Source organism: Arvicola amphibius, chromosome X (assembly GCF_903992535.2).
Source record: "Arvicola amphibius chromosome X, mArvAmp1.2, whole genome shotgun sequence".
Taxonomy (NCBI): Eukaryota; Metazoa; Chordata; class Mammalia; order Rodentia; family Cricetidae; genus Arvicola; species Arvicola amphibius.
Window position 1 is genome coordinate 62,584,695 of NC_052065.1, and position 17,473 is coordinate 62,602,167.

Genomic DNA, 17,473 nt, shown 5'->3' on the forward strand with positions numbered 1-17,473 from the left:
TCGAGCCTTGGAAGGCTGAGACAGGGTCCCTCCAAAAAGCAAGCGGGCTAGGGAAAACCAGCCATATCAGTGGAAGAGTGATTGAGGATGACGTTCTGACATTAAATTTAGGACTACACATGCACGGTCAGGTACACATGCACCTTACACATATGTACCCACACGTGTGAAAAATGCATACACACATGAAAAATGCACAGAGAAATGACAGACTGGGGTACACCAACAAAAATCTTTTCTTCCTAAGCCTTAGTCATAAACTACCTCCTTTAAATAACGTAAACACCAAAATCCCCCAGTCAGTTATATAGATGCTGCTGAAGGACTTAGGTCTGTGCCTCTCCTAATATCCACACGTGTGTCTTTCCTTCATTCTTATTCAATATGACTCTAATCAAGAATCACAGTTGAACGTAAAGTAGAGAGGGACTCTGAGGGTGACAAGACTATAATACCAGTCATCTGAAGCATGAGCTGGGAAGGGAGAAATGGTGTGGAAGTGGGGGAGAACAGATACAGAAATTATGTATTTATCTAAAAATTATAGCTGGGACTCCTGCCATATGCTTACAACCACAACACTTTGTAGACAGAAAGTTCACCATATATCCAAGGCTAGCTTGGTCTACATAGTGAGTTCCTTGCCAGCCTGGCTCCTCCCTTAAATAAAGAAAGTAAAATGAAAAAGAAGAGGCTGTACTGATGGCTCAGTAGGTAAGGAACTCTTTTTTTTTTTTTTTTTTTTTTTTTTTTGTTTGGTTTTTCGAGACAGGGTTTCTCTGCAGCTTTAGAGCCTGTCCTGGAGCTAGCTCTTGTAGACCAGGCTGGTCTCGAACTCACAGAGATCCGCCTGCCTCTGCCTCCCGAGTGCTGGGATTAAAGGCGTGCGCCACCACCGCCCGGCAAGAACTCTTGATGTTATTACAGAGAACCAGAGTTCAGCTCACAACCCTCTGTAACTCCAGTTTTAAGGGATCCTATACACTCTTCTGGCCTCTGGCACTGCAAGTACAGTATGCATACCAACCACTCCTGTCCTCCAGCTCATCATCTTGCACGAACTCCTCACTTTCTACAAATCTCTCTCTCGTGTTCTCATCTATTAATTAGTTTTGGTTTTTGACCCTCTGAAATTCATCAGCGCCATTTGTGTGACATGAGTTTGGCACTATCTATTTGAGGCTGCCCGTCCTCAGCAGAGGACATACAACTAAAGGCAGTGATTCTCTTCCCCTTGAAATCTATTCACAGTCAAAAGTCAGAGGGTACAGGGCAGGGACTGTTGGTAGGACTGGTCTTGTGTTAGCTCAGTATAGATAACAGAAGTTGGTGTGAGTTGAGGATTGCAAATGATTGTACTGAGGGTGGAGAAGAATGGAATTTTGCAGCTCTTCAGCCTATCTTCTGGAGATTGGTTCTTTTCTTTCTTTTCTTTCTTTCTTCTTCTTTCTTCTTTCTTTCTTTCTTTCTTTTCTTTCATTCTCTTCTCTTTCTTTCTTGGTATCTTTGGTGCCTGTCTGGAAACTAGCTCTTGTAGATCAGGCTGGCCTCAAATTCACAAAGATCCTGCCTGCTTCTGGCTCCTGAGTGCTGGGATTAAAGGCGGTGAGCCACCACTGCCCAGCTCTGGAGATTGTTTTCTGAGGATAAATATGCTCACGAAGTTTCACAACATAAAATTGCCTAAAAATGACCCTAAACACAGACAACACCAATAGACAGGCTAACATGCAAGGGGGGAAAGCTCATAAGATCTCCACCACTAGGCAGTAAGGAAGCTGAAAGCAGTAGAAATAGTCTTTCCCAGGGAAGAGATCAATGGTTATCCAATACTAAGTGTCAATCCTGAAAACATACATACAAGTGATACTGTACAGACTGAGCAGGTGTTTCATATTTTTAGGAACACACATAACAGCAATTTATAATGAGTCCATGAATTTGAAAGAGATCAATGGAGTGGGAAAATGTGCATGGGCAGGTTTAGAGGAAAGAAACGAAAATGATATAATTATATTATAATCTCAATAAATATATGTTATTTTAAAAAGATCTCCCAACTATTGGCAATCTTACTATGTAACTGAGGATGACCTTGAATTGATCCTCTTGCTTTCACTTGGGGGATAGTTAAATATCTAGTAAAGTAAGTTAAGTTATTCTCATCTGATCCTTTTTTTTTTTAGTTTTTCAAGGACACGATTTCTCTGCACAACAGCTCCGGCTGTCCTGTGACTTCTTTTATAGACCAGGCTGGCCTCATACTCATTGAAATCTGCCTGCCTCTGCCTCCCAAGTGCTGGGATTAAAGCATGTGTCCACCACTGCCTGGCTATCTCTGAGCATTTAACGAAATAAAGAATTTAAAAAACTAATCCTTCAGTTATTAACATGCCTGCAACACGTCAAGCAGGAGTTTGAGACAAAGAAAAAACAGTCCCAAAATGAAGGCAGAGATTCGGGTCTTTAATCCTGTTGATTACCTTATGAAGTTCAAGTGGCATCGGTACCTCCAGCCAAAAGCAATTTCTGAGAGCCTGCCATCTTAGAAACTCCAGGAAGAAGACAGAGGATTCTAAAAAGGCAAATTTTTGTCACAACTGTGGAAAAGCCAACACTAGAAAAGAACCGCATACAATGGACTTTGAAGAAAGTGGTATAAGGGAGTACGTGTTTGCCTCTGGAGGGAAGGCAACTCCAAGGCAGCCCTTCTGACTGCAGAGAATCACAGATGCTTCCTTGAGTCACGTTTTCAAATGTTCGTAATTATATACATATATGTATATATAAGTATGAATATAGATTTACTTAGTGTGTACACGCGTGCCTGTGCTCAAGCACCTGTATCACAGTACGCACGTATGGAGGGAGACCAGAGGGACAGCTTACTGGAGTCGGTTCTCTCTGTCCCTAATGCGGATCCTGTGAAGTGGATTGAATGAAAGCAGGTAATCAGGTTCGAGGCAGGCGCCTCTATGTGCTCAGCCATCTCTCTAGCTCTTGGCTTGGTAAATTTCAAAACAGCTATTTATTTTTGAGTTCTATTTGTGTACCATGTGCCCACGTTACCTCTGGAGCGGTATGTGCACGTTAGTTCAGCTGGGGTGGGGGCAGAGGAGGTGACGGTTGTTAGCTCCTCCTGGGGTTACAGACAGCTGCGAGCCCCTCATCCTTACATGGATGCTAGTAACTGAACTTTATCTTTTGCAAGAGCAATAAGCACATTTAACCACTGAGCCATCTCCTGCCCCGTGCCTCTTGGTGCAATAGGTGAAATGAGAATCTTCTTTTTTAAACGGAGGTTTTGTTCTCTCCCTTTAATGATAACACAAGGATCCCTTTCTAATTTGTGTAGTAACCAGTATTGGTGAGAATGCCCAAAGCCGAAGGGGTTATTGTCAGCCTCGGCCCTGTGACTTGCCTTATAAATTTCTAGAGATGAGGCATAATCGCAAAAGTCTTTATCCAAGTTCAGTGGACACTGCCAGGCCTGTGGCTTACTTCTCCAGCTAACCTCTGTAACATGTGGATAGCCACAGCAGTTAGCAGCTATAGTAATCCTGGGGGCTAAAACTACAGAAGATGCTCCGACACAGGTCTCAGAATGCAACACAAAGCCCTCTTCTTACAGAAGCAGAGAAAGAAGAAGAAACTCCAGAGGGGGAAAGGAAAACAAAGGGAAGATGGGCAAGAAGAGGGGAGGAGGAAACATATAAAAAGAGCAAACCAAGGCAGCTGTTAGAGGAACCGCGACGCGGTCAGTCAGCTGCGGAAGCGGCCGCTGACCATCGGGTTACGTAGCTGGCGTAGCCATTTGGGGAGAGCGCAGCACGGCTCTGGGACTATTCGGCTTGTGATGAAAGCTCATCTGTGCTTCCTCCTTCCCGCCTCCGTTTTCTCGGCGCCAGAAATTCAGTGTTGTATAACGTGTAAAATGGCGGGGTCGGAACATATGCTTACTTCCCAGGATTAGCAAGGCAAGCTAGAGATGGCTCTATAAGGAGAGTGGAGAAGAAACTGGCTAGTTAATGTGTCAGGCAGGGTGAGTGCCCAGCCTCTCGCTGGTCAGAGAGGTGACCCGACAGCAGTCACTACTCCAACCACGTGTTCTGCCTAGCGGAGGAGTAGCCGCCTTGCATTCCCTGTTTCTCCCCTATTTCACCTGTAACGTGATAAGTGATCATTCTCCGCGTCACCCGACCTCCACGGATGAGCCCGTCAAGCCAGCGAGGCCGATTCCTACGAAAAGCTCCGTATAGAGGCTTTCCTTTCGTTTTCCTTGTCTAATTGGGGTTTTACGGATTACCGCGAGTCTCCAAAATGGAGTGTTTACTTCAGCTCCGCAGAGGCCTCCACGATCAGCGTAACCTCTTGGGCCTCAGCTCTTCCTAACAAAACTTAGTACTTTGATAAAACTAACTTGTTTGTAACATACTAATTATGGTATTTTGAGCTTTTCTTCTATGCCTTTCTATGTACCCCAAATGAGGACCCGAGTATATATGTGGTCTGAATATGTGGTCTGGAAGCATATGAGTGCTTGTTATACTAGGACTATGGAATGTTCTGTGTTGTTTTGTTGTCGTATGCTTATTTAGTCAAAGAAATTTCCTTGTCTTACTTAGGCTACTGCTGAATAAAGTTTGAGTTGTTACAATCACTTGGAAGCATTAATGTAGCAATATTTAGGGAAAAATAACGATATTATTTGACCAAGTATATGGAATACTAAGGCTCAATATCTGGAATTCAGTAGTCTGACTGTTTAAGGCTCCGTCCTTGAGAAGAAAGAAAAGCAACAGTATATAAATAAAGGATATGTAAAGTGGATGCTTGTGCAGCATTCTTTTTGTGGCAAGTAACAAGAAGTAACCTGTGTATCCATCAGGAGCAGAATGTTAGAAAAAGTTTGTATATTTGTTCTTTGGTATAACTGATGTTATGATAGCATGGTACATTAAGTTGGGAGAATTCTATGATCTTCATTTTTTTCCATGTATGTATGGGGTGGACAAAGGAATGTTAAAATTAAGTTTGTGCTTTAGAAAATTATTTTCGCCAGCTTTATATATTGTGAGTTATTAAGACAAACACAAACAGAATAAAACAAACATTAACATTATAGTTGAACTTTTGCCGTATTTATCAATGATTTGTATCTCTTTTGCCCTCCCCTAGAGTAACTGTAATTGCCTTTTGTATTGGTTATAGAACCCAGGGCCCGTGATGCTAGGCAATCACACTATCACTGAACTGTATCTAGGGCTCCCCCTTGTTAAGATTTATTTTTAATTGTGTATGTGTGTAGGTACGTGCACATGAGTACAGCTGCCAATGGAAGTCAGAAGAAACCATAGGATTCCTTGGAGCTGGCGTACAGGTGGTTGTGCGATCACCTTTGATCACCTTTTGAGACTTCTAGCCCCATATATATATATATATATATATATATATATATTATATATGATAAGAATGATCTTTATTTTGTAGAGGTACAAATAATTAGCAGAGTTTAATGATGTGAATGACTTCTCCAACACAGATCAACATTTTGTATCATATCATGAAACGTACAATATATTTTATTCACTAAAACAAATTGCATTTCTCTCATGCCTAAAAAGAGCAGTCGAATTCATATTTACTTGGACAAAACCTGTTTTCAGTCATCCCCCTCTTTTTGAAACAAAGTCCTAATGTAGCTGAGGCTATCCATGTCTCTCACTCGCCTCTTCTAACTCCCACCTTTCCCAGCTTGGGTCTCTTATTTCAGGATATTACTATGTTAGCCCAGGCTGGTCTTAAAGTTGTAATATTTATGCCTCAGCCTCCAAAATAGCTGAGATTACAGGCCCAGCTTCTCCATTTCTCCATTTTTGGGGGACATATGATGTTCTAGCACAGTCTTTTGCATGAAAGTTCACAGTCTCTTGTAACTTCAGTTCCAAGCGATCCAACCATCTTCTGACCTCCTTGGATACCAGGCATGTGCACACAAACATGTGTTGTAAGAAAAAATCATTTATACACATGCAATAAATAAATTTTTGTCTTTTGGTTTTTTGAAGATTTATTTATTTTTATGTGCATTGGTGTTTTGCCTGCTGTATGTTTGTGTAAGGGTTTCAGATCCCCTGGAACTGGCTCTTGGTAAAACTGTCCCACGGTTGTGACTCAAATAAATTTATGTCTTTTTTCAACGGAGTATTTGAAGCCTATGAAGGAGCCAAGAATAGCCACTCCCAAATATGGTACTCTGTTATTTATGCTTCATTATATAAATGAGAGCAGAAGATTCTAGAAAGTATAACTCTGCCTGCTTAAAAAGCTAAAAGGTGTTGAAAAATATAATAATTACCTTTATTCTCTTTTTTTTTTTTTTTTTTTTTTTTTTTTGGTTTTTCGAGACAGGGTTTCTCTGTGGCTTTGGAGCCTGTTCTGGAACTAGCTCTTGTAGACCAGGCTGGTCTCGAACTCACAGAGATCCACTTGCCTCTGCCTCCCGAGTGCTGGGATTAAAGGCGTGCGCCACCATCGCCCGGCCTATACTCTTTCTTGAATTCTCTTTTTTCCTTTGAGACAGGGTTTTTCTGTGTAGACCAGGGCTGGCCTTGAACTCAGAAGGCATGCCCACCTACGCTGGCTCTTCTTTACATGTTCATTAAACTGATTTTTGTCAAAGGGAGAAAGACTGGAAACTATATATACCTAGAGGAGCCTTTGCCTTGTTCTCAAGCTTCATTCAGTAGTCCAAAGAAAACCATCCATGAGCAGCTGTCTGTCTATAGCGATGGTTCTCAACCTTCCCAATGCTGTAGCCCTTCAGTCCAACCCTCATGTTGTGGTGACTCCCAAGCATAAAGCTGTTTTCATTGCTTCTTCATAACTGTAATCTTGCTACTGTTGTGAATTGTATAGCAAATATTTTTTGAAGATAGAGGTTTAACTGGGTCGTAACCCACAGGTTGAGAAACACTGATCTATAGGTTCAGTAGAAAGTCCTAGCCCCATTCCATGTTTCTCTAAGTTTAGTGAAGTCCCATAAAAATCCCTTTACTACCCTCCCCTAAACTGTATACACACCACCGTTTCCTGCACCCCAATGGAAAATGGGGCATATATAAACTTCTGAATTATGCTTGATTACTTTCAATCATATAACAAGTTTGCAAGCCTTTTTCTCTTATTTGATTTGATCTGTCACTTCCTTCTAGGGAGCTTTTATATTGATTGAGTGATGAATCAAACTAGTTTTCTCTGCGAAACTAGACCATGGTTCTTTATTCTTTAGTTTATTGCTTTCAGCTAGTTAGAATTACCTGTTTGCTGCTCATCACCAATTCTATTGTGACTGGGAGCATCCCTAGACTGTTGCTTTCTCCCCAACCCCCATCATTGTGTTCCAGATCAGTTTTCTGGGCTGTGTCTCCCTGCATCCTGGGCTCCGCATCTGCCCCACTGCTCTGTAGCTGAAGGCAGAACACGTGGCTTGTTTTTCTTGGAGTGATGCCCCAGCTTTACAGGGTGTTTGACAAGGAGCTATAACCTCTGATTTCCTAAATAATTATGTCACCCTCATGTGGCTTTTGTGCTATGTCTCTGAGGTCTTCAAGATGTTCCATGTAACTAACTGTCTTTACTCCTGTAATAGTCCTTGATTTTTAGTGGTTTTTTTTTTTTTTTTTTTTTTTTTTTTTTGGTTTTTTTCGAGACAGGGTTTTTCTGTGTAGCTTTGGAGCCTGTCCTGGAACCCCCTCTGTAGACCAGGCTGGCCTCGAACTCACAAAGATCCACCTGCCTCTGCCTCCCGAGTGCTGGGATTAAAGGCGTGAGTCACCACCACCCGGCGATTTTTAGTGTTTTATGACATTCTTTAGCCTTGTGACTGGCAGAAAATATGCCTCATCTGCTTGATTTATTATGTCTTATTCTTAGAAATTAGGTCCTTGCGTCTTATGGTATTGCCCTATTCCACATCCCTATTCTCTGTCCCCTCCCCTAAATTTGGACTAAGTATTTTTTCTACCTTTTCCTTGGGACCCATTTTGTCCATTCACCAGGTCCGATAGCTTTCACACTGGGCCAGAGGTTACAGTGTTTGTTGTCCTCCTCTTACTGAAAAAGGATTTCTTTCGTTTTGTAGAAGAGAAGAAGACCTGGGTAGCTTTTTGCAACTCTCCCCAAACTGTTTTTTGTTAAAAACGGATTTAGAAAGTAGTGTGTGAGTATTGAGTGTCCTTTAACTAGTGAGTTGTCACTGCTTCTGGACTGTCTAAGCAATGAGCTAGAAAACGGTTGTATATAGCAATTCTGGTGTCTATTGAATGTGTCAGTATATAGCTATCTTTGTTATCTATTAAAGTAGACACGAATACAGAAGCATCTCTAATTCTAGTCTGAAATGAAGGTAGTAGTTGTTTTTTTTTTTAAACTTTTCTCTGACAATAGGAAAACTGGTCCTGACATTTCTAATCACTCTTTGTTTTACCGGTGGTAAAATGATTTCATGGCTGTAGGGCTCAGCCCAGATTTAGCAAACAGCATTATGATTGTTCCTTCAAAGCCATTTCTAAACAATGTACAAGTCTTCCTTTATTTTTCCTTATTGATGCTGTATAATTTTTCTCTTGTACCTTTAAATCTAGGATTCACTTGACTGAACATTATTTATAATGAGTGAGGTATTGAATTAATTTTTTTTAATGTGGTCAATTATTTCAGCTTCTTTTGCTAAAAGATGAGCCCTCCCCAGTTGTATGATGCTTGCACCCCTTGTGAAAATGAATTCTCCATCTGGGTTTGGTGACACTTGCTTGTGATTGTAAACAGGAGGTAGAGGCACGAGGATCAGAAGCTCCAGGTCATACTCACCTACCTATGGAGTTCAAGGCTACCTTGAGCTTACATGATACCCTGTGTCAAGAGACAAGGGCAGAAAGAAGGAGAGAAAAGAGGTTTAATCTTTTCATGGCTCTCCTTCTTGGATGTTTTTTTTTTTTAGCTGTGTGTGATTTTTCTATGGTGTATGAGATGGCAAGAAACATTAGGAATAAGTAGAAAGAGGCTTTCGGGATTCTGTGTGCCATTCACCTGTTTGATGCAGGACTTCCAACCAGCCAACTCCTCCTGTAGTACACCTAGTCTAGTTTGCAGAAAAGCAGACAGCTCAGTCCCTACCTAGTTCAAGATCTTAGGGCTTGGGAGATGGATGGATCACTGGGTAAAAGTACTTGGCGGTGCAAGTCTGATCACCAGAATTTGCTTCCTGGAACCGACAACAGCAACAAAGGCTGCACGCAGTAGCATACATCTGGAATCCCAGCACACCTTCAGAGAGATGATGGAGGCAGAGACAGGAGAATCAGCCAGAAGCTTGCAGGTCAGTTAACATAAAGAAAGCAGCCCAGTGGCAGAACTGACTCCTGAGTGCTGTTTTCCTCTGGCCTCCACGTGCGCTCCATGGCATTGCACTTCAACGCTTGATGGGGGCAACCTTAGCGGGCTCCCTTTCAGTCTGGGAGAATGACCCCAACCCCCCCAATAAGGATCCTTTCAGTTACTCCATTTCTCCTCCCTTAACCTAACATCTATATATTGAACAAGTCATCAACTAGACTGAAACTTCACCCTGATAAACGTATGTCCCCCAACATAATGCCACTACCAATAGCCAAAGCTTCCCAGCTCCTTTGACTGGTTCCATAAGGATAAAAACAACATAACTAAGCCTATCCTTTCGTTATGATCAAAGGGTTAATGACAGATGTTGGCACAGGAATAAGGGTCTAACTGCATCTTTTTGTGCACTCTTATTCCTTATCTAAGACATACAATAAATCCTTGAGAATTTCTCGGTGTGCTAACAAGAAGCTAAGAGTCGGACTGGAGAGCTGACTCAGAGGTTAAGAACACTTGCTGCTGTTTCAGAGAACTAGGTTTGGTTCCTTGCTGGAGACCAGCTTTGGCAGGGGGTGGGCGTAAGGGCTCAGGTCCCTTGCCATTTCCTAGAAACCCACAAACTGCCTGTAACTCTAAGTCCAAGAGTTCTAGGGGGTCCAACACTTTTGGTCTCTGCAGGCACTGGGCACTCATGTGGCACATATACGTATTTACAGGCAAAATACTCATGCACAAAAATAAATATTTAAAAAGAAAAAAAAAGAGTCGAGTATCAGGTAGGGTTGTTCCTTGTCAGGGATCATCGCCAAAAATAGAAGCGGCCTGAATTACTTGACTACAGAAAAGGGGACTTGGACTCTTTGGGTTAAGCAGTAGAATGTTTTTCTATAAGTCATTCTTGCTGGGCTCAGGTTACAGCAACAGGGTTGGCTTTGGCTGTATTTCAAAAACTGGAAGCGGTTTTTATCAGAATTCTGGAACAAATGGTTTTGGAACTCATGACTGAGAGTGACTGTCTCATAACAGCTGTCACCATTATTTTTTTCTTTTCAAGACAGGTTTTCTCTATGTAAACAGTCCTGGCTGTCCGGAACTCACTCTGTACCACTCACTGCCTGCCTCTCTGCCTCCCAAGTGCTGGGATGATTAAAGGCGTGCACCACCCAACAGTACCAACCACCACCCAGCCAGCTGTCATTACTTTGATAGGTCCTTCTCTAGTCCACCACCCAGATTTATCCAAACCACCATGAGAGTACTACCCTGATGTGTGAACCCGCCTCTGATTCAAAGACTGCTGCTTGATAACGGTGCCTTACTTCAGCAGCAAGTGGCTAGAATGATCTCAGTGCCACCTAGCCTCTGCCACCACCTCCTTTTCTATAAATTGTTTCTCTGTTTTTTTTTTACCACAGACAAAAAAGGCTGAAAATATTATGTCATGTAAATGAGGAGTGTGGCCAGGCGGTGGTGGCGCACGCCTTAATCCCAGCACTGGGAGGCAGGCAGGCGGATCTCTGAGTTTGAGGCCAGCTTGGTCTTAGAGGCTTCAAAGCTGAGAAACCCTGTCTCTAAAACCAAAAGAGAACAAAACAAAAAAAGTGGGAGTATGTCCTCAGAAACGGGCCTTCCAGGTAGCAAAGCCCCCAAACAGAGAGAGCTACAGGCAAGGGCATACTCGGCTTCTGCGGTGCCCAGGGCCATAGAAGCTGCTGGGAACTGGCACACTGCGTAAGTCATGTACTCACTAGGCTCACTGTCCTGAGCAATTTTCCAGATGCTTTTTTCCCTCGGAGACAGGTTCCGATATAGCTTTGGAGCCTTTCCTGGACTATTGCCTGGAGACCAGGCTGGCCTGGAACTCACAGAGTCCATCTGTTCTGCCTCCCAAATGCTGGGATTAAAGGCGTGCGCCACCACCTCCAGATGCTTTTTTATCTTAAGATGTGCTTGAGATGTACCTAACCCAGCCCAAACCACAAAATTTATAGTGCTTTTTATCCCAGTTTGGTAATACCAACCAACTTGGGCTTTCTTTAATTTTTACTTTATGTGCGTTGACGTTTTGCTATGGATGTCAGGTCCCCTGGATCCTAGAGTTACAGACAGTTTTGAACTGCTGTGTGGGTGCTGAAAATTGAACTCGGGTCCTGTGGAAGAGCAGCCAATGTTTTCAACCCCTGAATCATCTCTTCAGCCCAACTTGGGGCTTTTTTGTGGCACACTTCTCCCTCACTACAGGACTTAAAAGAACACCCTTTGCTTTCCCTGGGTGGCCTAAAGCACTACCTCAGACCATACTGTGCTACTGGCTTGAATAAACCTTTTGTCTGAAAGTCCCTCTGCCTCTGTACCTCCTTTGGCCCATAGTGATGCATAGCTGAGCCTTTGTTGACATAAAACAATACAGTTTGCCGAATCACTTGCCTCTTCCTCTCATGACAAAATTTCTCTGTAGCATGCTCTGTTTGAACTTCAATTCAGCTAGTGCTTTCATGCACACTTGTACTGTTTTATCAACTAGCGAGTGTAATAATTCGATTCTTTGGTGACACGAAGTGTTTGCAGTATCGTCGCCAGGTAGAAAAGAAACCTGGTCTTTTTCTTATAAGAAAGCAAAGCAAACTCCCCATCCATTAGTTTTGTTCGTAAGATTGCAGCAATTCCGTAATATCTTTTTTTTTTTTTAGGATTTATTTTTCCCAAATTGGGGGGGGGGGCACATATGCTCTCATATTGCTCACAGAAACTGGAAAAATATGTCAACTGCCCCGAAACTGGAGTTACAGGCAGTTGCGAGCTGCCACGTGGGCACTGGAAACCTAACCTGTTAGAGCAGCTGGTCCTGTTACCCGCTGAGCCATTTCAGCAACCCCAACAACTCAGTAGCATCTTTAAACTCTTTTCTTCATTCTACTTTTGATATTTTTACTACATCTGAGGTTTCTTCCTCTACTAAAATCTTGATCCATCTCCAAGATCACCATTAGGGTTGGAATCAACTTTTTCCAAACTTCTGTGAATTTTGATATGTTTTTCCTATGCGAAGGTGGATGGAACACACAACGCAAGTGCTCCATCGCTACACTAATGCCCTAAAGCCCTAGTGTTGCTATTTCAATCAGCACTTCCATGGGTCACGAGGTATAATACATACTGCTATTGTTTGTAATTCAGTGGCAGAGTGCTTTACTAGCATAAGTGAGGTCTTAGGATCAGTCCCCAGTAGTGGCAAAAGAAGAAAAAAGAGAAGCTTGATTCATAATTAAACTTGATAGTCAAAATTACTCCTTCATTGAAATATGGACTGAGAGATGGATACTATGCTGTGAGGTGGCATGAAAATATTAGTGTCCTTGCACATCATCCTCATAGCTTTTTTTTAAGGCATAAAACTAAACATTTATTAAAGGAGAGAGGGAGAGGGAGAGAGAGGGGGGAGGGGGGAGCGGAGAAGTGGGGAGAGAGGCAGAAGCGAAGCTGCCTATCTGAGAGGAAGATGGGAAAATCCTCATAGCTTTTAGGTGAGCAGACATAGTGTTAGGAAGCCAGAGTTCTGCGGCAGCCATATTAACATCTCCGCTGGCTCTTGGATAGACCTTTTAAACTTGTCTTTCTGAACACCTTTGTTTTTATGATATTGTTTTGTCTAAAATATGCTTTATCTGCCAAAAGGGGAAGAACTTAAAAATAACTGGGGATCAAATGATTATTAATAATTTTATTCAGACTATAAAATGAGAAATAAAAGTTGCAGTAATTTTTTTGTTTGCTTTGTTTTAAGAGACAAGGTTTCGTGGTTTAGCCCTGGCTGTCCTGGAACTCACTCTGTAGACCAGACTGTCCTGGAATTCAGAGATCTACCAGCCTCTGCCTCTTGAGCGCTAGGATTTAAGGTTTTCATCACCATGTCTAGGTGCAGTCATTTTTTAATACTTAAGTCCTTAAAGATACATTTAAATATGTAACTTTAAATAAAAACGTTTATGATAAAATATACCACAAACAATTCAGAAGAACTCTAATTTGCTTTGCAAATAAACAACAAAGCCCTAGTAATTATGGTTTTAAGGAGTTAAGAGGAAAAAATAGGAAAATAGGCAAAAGATATGACTAGATAAGACTTAGTGAAGAAAAAGGATCCCAAAGGGAAGGCAAGATACAGCAGTAGTCCTGAATGTTCTCATCTCTTGAACTGGGATAAAATTCAGCAAACTATGGTGTGCTTGCTAGGAAAAGGTGCTTTTGTGGTGTTGGCAGGCAGTGAAATCATCACTTTCTTTTTGGATTGATGTGCTGGCTTCCTGCAGGCAGCCCTTCCCCCTTCAAACTTCCCTTTGTACTTGTTTGGCCACATTTTTTGCCCTGGCTTCTCTGTAGCAGCTTTGATTTCTTTGTTTTTGGTGCCAGAGAAATTTCTTCTCTACACTTTGATGCTTCTTACATATTATTAATGCGCTCTTGTTTGTACAGCATTTCTACTCTGAGTTGGTTTGCTTAAGCTCACCATAATGACTAATACTCTCCAGTTGATTATTTTTTTATAGCATACAACTTGTTTCCAGGTAGTAAGGAAATAAACAAAATTTATTACATATAAAATAAAATCATTCATGAAGTCTTTTGGAAATTAATTTTTCAAATTAGCAAACAAAGCAATGGGTTTTATTGCAGCATCTGCGTCCATCATTACAATAACATCCCTGCTGCTATTCCTTTACAGATGGCCTTTCTCTGCAGTTTGTAATAGATGAAAACAACGTTTCCATGACTGCTCTTTACACAAGTCTATGCATGTGATAACATGCAGTGTTAATGGAGCTTGGGTATTGTTCTTCATTTATGGGAAATGTAATTTCCTGAGGAAATCTGTGTGATGTGTGCAAGTTGGCTATATTATCTTTGTCTCATACTCATAATGTTCTAGCACGCTATGTAAAAAGTGGAATCATCAAGGTAAAAGAAAGCAGTCTGAATATAAGAGCATGAATATAGGAGAGTAACAGTTTGCAGACAATAGGGAGAAAAGAAGGAAAACTGTCCTGTTTTGTCAGAGCAACAACTATAAGATTAGTGAGGGTTGAGGATTTAGCTCAGCGGTAGTGCTTGCTAGCTAGACTGTGGATTGTGTCCTCAGCTCCAGGTTGGGGAATGGGGGGGGAGACAAAATAGCAAGAAGATTAGTAAAAGAAACTGACTCCAAGATGAGACCCACTGCCTGGGGGTGATTCCTAAATTCCACTTTTTGGATAAAAGAAAGAACAGAATTTATAAATGAAACAAGCACTGAAGTAAATGGCAAAAATTGTTCCAGCATTCTATGTGTTTTATGAGACGAAAACAATCCTAGGTTCTCATTATTAATTAAATAATTTGCCAGGTAGAAAAATGAGGACATAGAATAAAAAAATTAGAATGTATTGGTACACAGAAGTTAAGTACACATTCTGATTAAAAAGAGAATAAGGCTAGGGGCGGAGACGCGGAGGCGCGGGAGTCCGTGGCAGCTGCAGATGCTAGCTTCTCGTGCTTGCGGGCCTCGGTACCAGCCCGCCGAGATTAGGAAGTGGCTGTTTGGCTAGTTTCCAGAGGCTGAATGAACTACAAATCATCAAATACAGCAGCTCACCAAGAAGATACTGTTGTTTTGGGGGGAACACACTTCCAGAGACTGCAAGGGATGCCGCTGCCCGGCTGCCAACCTGAAACCAGCTCTTCCTCAGGTTTTCTCTGTAGACTCTGGGCTGTGCTGGGAACTGCAGAGCAACTCAGACACAGCACTTACAGTACAGCAGGCCTGACGGACTTATGAAGAGGGAGTCCAGACTAAGTGTTCCAGGAGTACAGCCCTGCTCACGTGCATGCCGTCTCTGTGGTGCTACTCTGAGCTCAGACTGTGTGTCTCTGGAGGAAAAGACAAGACTGCTGTGGCCTATAATTGGAAAACTGGACACGTGGTGAAAAGGTTCAGAGGGCATGAGCGGGAAATCACTAAGATAGCCTGTATTCCCAAATCAAACCAGTTTTTCAGCGCCTCTCGAGACAAGAGCATCCTGATGTGGGACCTGGAGGGCTCCTCCCAGCCCAGGCAGGAGCTGTCTGGCCATGCCATGGTGGTCACTGGCTTGGCTGTGAGTCCAGACTCATCACAGCTGTGCACCGGCTCTCGCGACAACAGCCTGCTTCTGTGGGATGTGGGGACTGGACGGTGTGTGCAGAGAGCGTCTGTCTCCAGGAACCTGGTCACTCACCTGTGCTGGGTCCCCAGAGAGCCATATGTACTGCAGTCCTCTGAGGATAAGACCATCAGATTGTGGGATAGTCGGAGGCTTCAGGTGGCTCATGTGTTTCCCACAAAGCAGCACATTCAGACCCACTGTGAAGTCAGTGTGGATGGACACACGTGTATCTCTTGCAGCAGCGGCTTTGGGGGTGAAGGCTGTGAAGCCACGTTGTGGGACCTAAGGCAGACAAGAGACAGAATGTGTGAGTATAAGGGGCACTTCCAGACAGTTGGCTCTGTGTCTTTCTACCAAAATCCATGGCCTGTTGATGCCTATGATTGCTACCTCAGCACATGACTCCACAGTGAAGATTTGGAACCAAGATACTGGAGCCTGCCTGTTCACCTTGTCTCTGGATGGATCAGGACCCTTGACCTCCCTGGCTGTTGGGGACATCACCTCCTTATTATGTGAGAGTTTCTACAGAGGAGTTCACTTACTCAGAGTGGACTGCAGCCGAGAGCTGGCACTGCAGGAAGTGGCAGCCTTCTAAGGCCAAGACACTGACTAGACAATATCAGACCACAGCCCCTCCTTTCTCTGTGGCTTTGTGTTTTTCCACATGCTCTTGGGGAGTGGGGTACAAGTCTGGTGTTCTTTTCTTAGGGTCACTTAGAAGGCATATCCGGGTTAGATGTTGGTTTAAGTCCAGTGATTACAAAGTCAGGGTGTGGCCCAGATTGGTCTTGAACTCATAGAAACCTTCTTGCCTCAGTCTCCTGACTGTTGGCATTAAAGGTGTGAGACTGCACACCCAAGAAAATTCAGGTCTAGAAATATGACTCAATATAAAGTTCTTAATCTCAAGGAAATCCAAATGGAATTTTTATCCAAATGTGAGCTTTTGGGACTACTCTTCAAAAAAAATGTACTTATTTCTCAAGATGATGGCTGGGGCCTAAGAGTGGCAAGCCCCTGTGAGCACAAAAACGCGGGCTGGAGTCTCCGTGAAGGACAATGTTTCGAGACAAATCAAGTTGGTAATAGAGGAAGTGGATGGCAGACAGTGAGATTAAACTCAGTCACCTCAAAGCCACTTAGGGTAAGAGAGCAAAGGCATCTAACTCCCTGAGCCTGTGCTGCCCAGGGGCACGCAAACAAGAACAAGGACACTGTCCCAATTACAGGGATTATTAAGCCTGCCCCATATTCCAAAAGGCAGAGGGAATGGGAGACTAAGGCTAAGAAATATGCATCTGTAATTTGAGTATTTTTATTTACATAAGAAACACTGTACACCTCCATTCTCCCTACCTCCCACCCCTGGGAACGGCCAGAGTCAAAGGAGTCATCTCTGGAACGGAACGTGGGATACAGAGAGATGGATTCAGCTGAGCCCGGCAACTGCGCACCCTTCAGTGAGGAGGGTCCAGGCCATTGTGCAGCTCCCACAAGTCCAGTCCTCAGCCTGCAGCTCAGAAGTCCATTTTGCTTTGGATGAGACCTAAAATAAGGCACCTGAGGCCTGGCCAGAGAATGGCCACCTGTGTAACTGTGGATCATGTCTGTCCATGGTTCAGAGCTGGCTGCCATTTCCTTTCTCCCTCCTGTTGTCCCCAGGGTCAGGGGGTTCCTCACATGTAATACGGTACTCAGGACCATACTTCCCTCACAGGGCTGTTCCTGAGGGCAAGCTGCAAGGGAGTCACGGAGTATCTTGTCTAGACTGAATGCTCCTTCACAATAAACATTTGCCTTCCTTCAAAAAAAAAAAAAGAGAGAATAAAATATTGAACAAGTTTTACATGAATATTTCAAAACAAAAATGTTAAAATAACTACAGTGATTTA

At 42.9% G+C, this 17,473-nt stretch overlaps 1 protein-coding gene across 1 annotated transcript; it reads left to right on the plus strand.

Moving 5' to 3' along the window:
- Positions 1 to 14,995: 14,995 nt before the first annotated feature.
- LOC119804304 (WD repeat-containing protein 31-like) lies at positions 14,996 to 17,082 on the plus strand. The gene is given in 5 exon segments (XM_038315764.2): positions 14,996 to 15,182; positions 15,185 to 15,236; positions 15,238 to 15,282; positions 15,284 to 15,885; positions 15,974 to 17,082. Coding segments are annotated over 5 exon segments (1,089 nt in total). The 3' UTR covers positions 16,177 to 17,082.
- Positions 17,083 to 17,473: the final 391 nt, after the last annotated feature.